At 42.8% G+C, this 6,000-nt stretch overlaps 1 protein-coding gene across 1 annotated transcript in view; it reads left to right on the top strand.

Annotated features, from left to right (window-relative positions):
• PAX5 (paired box 5) overlaps positions 1 to 6,000 on the top strand; it is a gene marked incomplete at its 5' end in the record, with an annotated part of 116,034 nt that overhangs the window by 33,443 nt on the left and 76,591 nt on the right. Inside the window, one exon of the mRNA XM_035310784.1 lies at positions 4,628 to 4,803. Within this exon, the coding sequence (XP_035166675.1) occupies positions 4,628 to 4,803 (176 nt within the window). The remainder of the gene's footprint in view (positions 1 to 4,627; positions 4,804 to 6,000) is intronic.

Below are 6,000 nucleotides of genomic sequence, written 5' to 3'. Positions count from 1 at the left end.
CTTTTTTTTTTTTTTTTTTTTTTTTTTTTTTTCTCTTATGCTGGACTGTGGGGCTTCAAAATGCTCTAGAGCTTTGTAAAGATAGGGATTAGGGACATTTGTTCTTCTTACTTTGACACATGGTTTTAGACATGTATAAGCAAAACACCATTTTAAAATAAGTGATTTCCATGGTGAGTATAGCTAAAAATCTGTTATAGGCATGTTTAGCAATGCTGTATGTCTCCTGTGGTTTCAGAAGACATGTCAAGGAAAAGTAATTAACCATAAAATTATGCTAAAAAATTGAGTCACAGTTTATCAGGTTCTTTAAACTGATCTTGCCATTTGCTGGTCCCCAGAAAATACCTTCCTCTTGAATAACGAAGAGCCAGTATTTCTGGATGAAATCCACACAATTTAGGCAGCCTTTTGTTAGCAAGACTGTTCATGGCACCTCTTCCCAGGGGTGGATCTGCTCTGCGCTTAGCTCTCCCTAGGCTGTTCCAACTTGGGTTAAGCATAGGCAGGGGCTTCTGGTTTTGTGCTGGGAGGGAAGTGCATCACATCCAAGTTCGTTCAGAAAGTTGTGGTCCTATGGTACAATCTTGACCCATCTATATGACCTGGTAGAGGTCAAGGCTGAAACATTTGTTTGGGAAGAATGTCTTTTTCTGTTAAGGAGAGCACTATATTTGTGTTCCTCATTAGCACTTTTGGAAGGATGCCATTGGACGGGGAGCTAATTGTTTTGCAGAGTAGGTAGGTACGCTTGTAGTGCTACTGTCAACGAAGCAGAACTCTCCTAGGTGGATCCATTGATTATACGAAAAATGTTTTACCTCTCCCTGGAGCCTATTTATAACCCAAACTGTTTCAAATGTACCTATGGTGTTTTAATTATCAAAGATGTTCCAGTGTATTCAAATGATACATAATGCTAATGGTAATTATTTCACATTTGTATAATGTCTAATAGCCAAATGTATCCTAAAGACCTTCACGAACTTTTATATGTCATGCGCAGCATATAGAAAGTCCTTTACCTGCGAACTGAATTCCAGTAGCTACCTGCAATTAGTCAAAGTTTAGGAAACATAGTGAAAAAGAACAAACTCTTCCCTTTGGTGATGGGATACAGTGGGAGAGCAATAAAAGGGCGAATGAAGGGCAGCTGCCAAGCTCCTCTGACAAAAAAGCAGAACCTTCAGCACAGAGACCCGCTGTCCTCAGAGTTTCAGCCCTGCCTCATTTCTGCCCAGGCGTCTCCCTGACAGCAAACGCATTGCTCCTTCACTTCAGCAACAGCAGGCTGTGTTGGGAAGCACGCCTCAAAGACTGATCGTTTCTCAGACCCTTGGGATGGCATTGGAGACCTTAACACAGGTGTTCTGACAGTGGAGGGGGGAGCAGCCCTCTGTGTCTTGCTCTTCACACTGCATTCCCAGCAGCATATCAGAGCCTGGTCTTGAATTTCAAAACCTTCTGAAGCTTTACCGCTACCTTGTCATGTTTTCATCCCCTTCCAATGGGCCACTGTTGGGCCAGTGAGGCACATCATTCATGGGCTTCCATGCAGTTTTCTCTGATATGATGTTATGTAATCTTTCTGGATTTCAGCAAAAGTTTTGGTGCTGTTTCTCACAGTATCCTTCTGGACAAAATGACCAGAATGCAGTTATATAAAAGCATAATAAGGCATGTGAACAATTGGCTGATGGGATGAGCTTAAAGGGATATCGTAAATGGGGTTACATCAGGCTGGCAGCCAGTTTCAGATGGGGTTCTGACCATTTTAGGGTCAGTTGTCTTTAACATTTTCATAAATACATAAGTGACTTAGATACAGGACTTGGAGGTACAGTCAGTAAGTTTGACACTAAACTGGGAGGAACCGTTGACGCCTTTGAGGGTAGAGAGGCCTTGCAGAGAGATCCTGACAAATCACCAACTACGTCAAGTTTAACAAGTACCAGATTCTGCCCCTGGGATGGGGCAGCCCTAGATGCATGTAGACTGGGGGACAAGAGACGGGAAAGCAGCCCTGCAGGAGGGGATCTGGGGCTTCTGACTGATGGCAAGCTGACCGTGAGTCCGCAGTGAGCCCTGTCAGCCAGAAGGGCCTATGGCACCCGGGGTGCATCAGGCACGGCACTGCCAGCTGGCCAGCGGGAGCGACTGTCCTGCTCCGCTCTGCGTCAGCGTGGTCTCACAAGTACTGTGTGCAGTTTCGGGTGCCACAATACAAGGACATACAACTGTTAGAGAGTGGCAGTAAAGATGGAGAAGGGTCTGGAGGGGCAGAGGTAGGAGAAGCAGTTGAAGTCACTTGGGTTGTTCAGCCTGGAGGTGACAGAGGGGAGGCCTCATGGCGGCCTGCAGCTCCCTCACAGGGAGCGGAGGGGCAGGCGCTGAGCTCTGCTCCCGGGGGACAGCGACAGGACCCGAGGGGACGGCATGGAGCTGGGACAGGGGAGGGTCAGGCTGGATATCAGGACAATGTTCTGCACCGAGAGGGTGGTCAGGCACTGGAACAGGCTCCCCAGGGACGTGGTCATGACACCGAACTTGCTGGGGTACAAGAAGTGTTTGGACATTGCTCTCAGACATTTTGTGGGTGGTCCTGTGTGGAGACAGGAGCTGAGTCCCATGATTGTTGTGGGTCCCTTCCAACTCAGGATATTTGGATTCTGGGATATTAAGTTCCCAGATTGTACTGTATCTAGGATCATTTAGCTGTCTTTCATTGCCCACTTTGAACCAAAACTGTAAAAACCTTTAACTTTGATTCAAGCTTTAGAGTAACATTATTTTAACCTGAAATTTAAAGCCAGCACTTTTGTGTTCAGAGGTAGTGTCCCCCCTCGCCTTCTGCTACCGTGCAGCTAGCAACCACAATTTTAATTTCATAAGGAATGGTTGACTAAACCCAGTACTATGTCAATTATATATTATTTGATTTAGAATACTAAAGAAAAAAAATAAAGATACACTGCTGTCTTATATCCGTTCAAACTTTTCATACCTTTTTACACATTTTGACTTTCTATTCAGAAGACAGGTTCCTATTTTTTTTCTGCATGTAATAAACTGTTCCTGGCACTTTATAGAAGCCAGCACTGCCTATTCATGTTGTAAGTTGCCTGACTTCATCTAAACAGATAAATACAACATTGTTGTTGCCTGAACAACCAAACTAAAATTTGGAAGGATGTTTCTATAATTACATGCTTACATCAAATGCCTGTTGAGTGTAAGAAAATTTACAGAGGTTGACCTAGGTTTTAAAAAGTGGTTCCGTGTGTTGGTCCCATAGTTTCAGAGACCTGTCTTAAAGGAGCATTGTTTTCTGCAAAATCCATCCAAATCAGTAGTTCTTTTTGAAAAAATCTTGCCCACTGGACATCGGCCATGTTACCGATCAGCAGCACGCATATGGAGACAAAACTGGTGTCTGCAGCAATGAGGTCTCTTAGCACAGATGTCCTTTAATATTTGCCTTCAAAAATTTTGATGCAGAATCCACCTGAGAAGCCTTGAGTGCTGGTTCTGCAGACAAATCTGGGCACTAAGAACTCGTTTTTAAAATGTTTCCTTCCTCTGTGTAGTGTGGTGTTGCCATCTGGAGAGGAAATCTGATGTTTACTGTTATTCTTGGAGTTCCACCTCCTGGAGTCCTGGGAATACTGCAGACCTCAGCTTTCAGAACATAAAAGATATATTTCTAGCATTGACAGGTGAAGGAAAAGTAGAAAATCACTGTGAATATGCAAACAAAGCAAACTGAAGCAAGCCCCATATTGCAGGAGTTTTTTTTCAAACTAAACATTTTTCAAACTTGTCTCATGGCTTTTGAGACAGGGGCAGTCACTTCCAACCTGCTGAAAGGAGGGGGGAGAGACAGAGAGAAAATGGGCCTTGAAACCCAGGCTTTCATCATGCTGGTGATGAAATACAAAAAAAAAATAAAATACAGAAATAAAAAGTGATATTGTGAGCTGGGAGAGTGCATCAGATCAGGCCTTGCTCAGGCTGTTGTGGTGGCAACTCTGCATCCCAGTGACGTTGCCTTTTAGTATGGTGCTATTGCTGTCTGTGTCTGGGAAGCTGACCGGCCAGTTACAGCAATTGGAACGTGGTTATGGATTAAGGATCCCTGCTTCTTGGCATAAGAACACTGTAGCTCAGACCTTCATGCAGGACGGAGCTCAGGAAGACTTGCAGGCATCACAGGAAGGGGATATGGACAGTGACTATGCAAAGCAGATCTGTCGGAGATGATCCAAGCTGACTGTGGCTCTAGCATCATATGTTGTAGGTATGTCCTCTGGCATCTAAGGCATTACAGGTTCACAAATATTGTCGTAAATGTGCTGTGAGAAAGGATCTGACCACAAGCCTTTGTCTTGCCTTCAAATTATATGTGAAATCAGTGCTGTCAAATTGCATTGAGGGTTGGCTATAGTGGAGAACTGATCAGTACATCTTCTAGCAATGTGTGTCTTGCTTGTATCCTCCTCTCAAAGATTCTTCATTGTGTCAATATACTGTTCCCACATTAATTCAATGGATAAAATGGACATTCCTCTGTAGGTCTCATCATTGCAATGTCTATTTATTCTTCTGTCTTCTTTGTCCTCTTTGAAAGGTATTCAGGAATCTCCAGTACCAAATGGCCATTCTCTCCCGGGTAGAGACTTTCTTCGGAAACAGATGCGAGGAGACCTTTTCACCCAGCAGCAGTTAGAAGTGTTGGATCGAGTCTTCGAGAGGCAACATTATTCTGACATTTTCACAACAACTGAGCCCATCAAACCAGAGCAGGTACTGTTCCAAACACTCAGTGTTCTTCCAGATATGCTTTCTGATGAGAGGCCTCCTTGGTGGAAATCAACAAACAATTATTTCTCAGAGCTGCAGTAGAAAAACATGGAGAAACAGGTGTTGTATCAAGCTCTTCAGCCAAAACTATTAAAAAATGACAGAAAACACTTGTTATGTAAACATGAGCAAGTGTTTGGGTATGAAATTACACCCAATCTGGGCCAGTTACATCGAATGAGGGCATAAAGAGCATCACAGCTTCTGATACTTCTGTTGGATCAAAACCAGGCTATGCAGATAATAAGGAATAGACTCGCAAAACTCTATGCCTAATTTTGGTTCTGAGTTAGCCTGACTGTACATGCAAATTAGCTTTTTGTAACCAGAAATGGCTTTTTAGGCAGCTAGTTAGCCATTTGCTGAAAGAAACACCCAATTAATATGTGAAGGTAAATTTATTGTGCCTACAGATTAGCAGTGTATTTCAGAAGGGCTTGGCACTAATTTTGGGAAGAAGTTCCATTTTAGCAGACACAATACGGAAGCACATGCAAAAATTGATTAGCTGTTTCTCTCTCCATGCTTTTAGTTTGTAGCCCTCAGCCTTAAATTTAGCTGCAGTCATGGGATGTAGGAATGAAAGTATTGCTGTCAGCTTCAATTTGGGTCTACTTTGCTACTTTTTCTACACTTAGTGATGTAATTAGTCATTGTTAATCTCCTTTGTTAATATTAAACCTGATCTTTAGCAAGGTGTATGGATGCCTTAAGCTGCAAGCAAACAGTGATTTCCTTTGTAGGAGTATAAACATTTGAAGGCCACTGGAGATTATCAGGAACACAGTAGTAGTTTACTACCATCATGGCTTCAGTATTAAGGAGTACGTACTGGCCCAGTGTATTTGGAAAAAATAATTCCTTTTGCTGAAAGTCAATGGCAGAGTAGAAATTCCCTGTGCCCTTAAGCTCTGACGTGTCATTTGTTACTTCATTCATAGTCATTCGTTTTTCACCAGTTTTTGAAGGTTCTGTGGTTTCCATGGTTTATATTTTTGACGAGTTCTATAAATCTGAATTCAAGCTGGAAAAAGATGAGGAGGATGATGAAATAATTTTGAATTTTAAAAAAGACAAAAATCCTCCCCCCAGAAATCAAAAACAAATCCAAAAAACCATGACTCGTTAGGAAGGCCAAGG

This window comes from Oxyura jamaicensis, chromosome Z (assembly GCF_011077185.1).
Source record: "Oxyura jamaicensis isolate SHBP4307 breed ruddy duck chromosome Z, BPBGC_Ojam_1.0, whole genome shotgun sequence".
Classification (NCBI taxonomy): domain Eukaryota; kingdom Metazoa; phylum Chordata; class Aves; order Anseriformes; family Anatidae; genus Oxyura; species Oxyura jamaicensis.
This window is presented reverse-complemented; position numbering and strand designations above follow the sequence as displayed.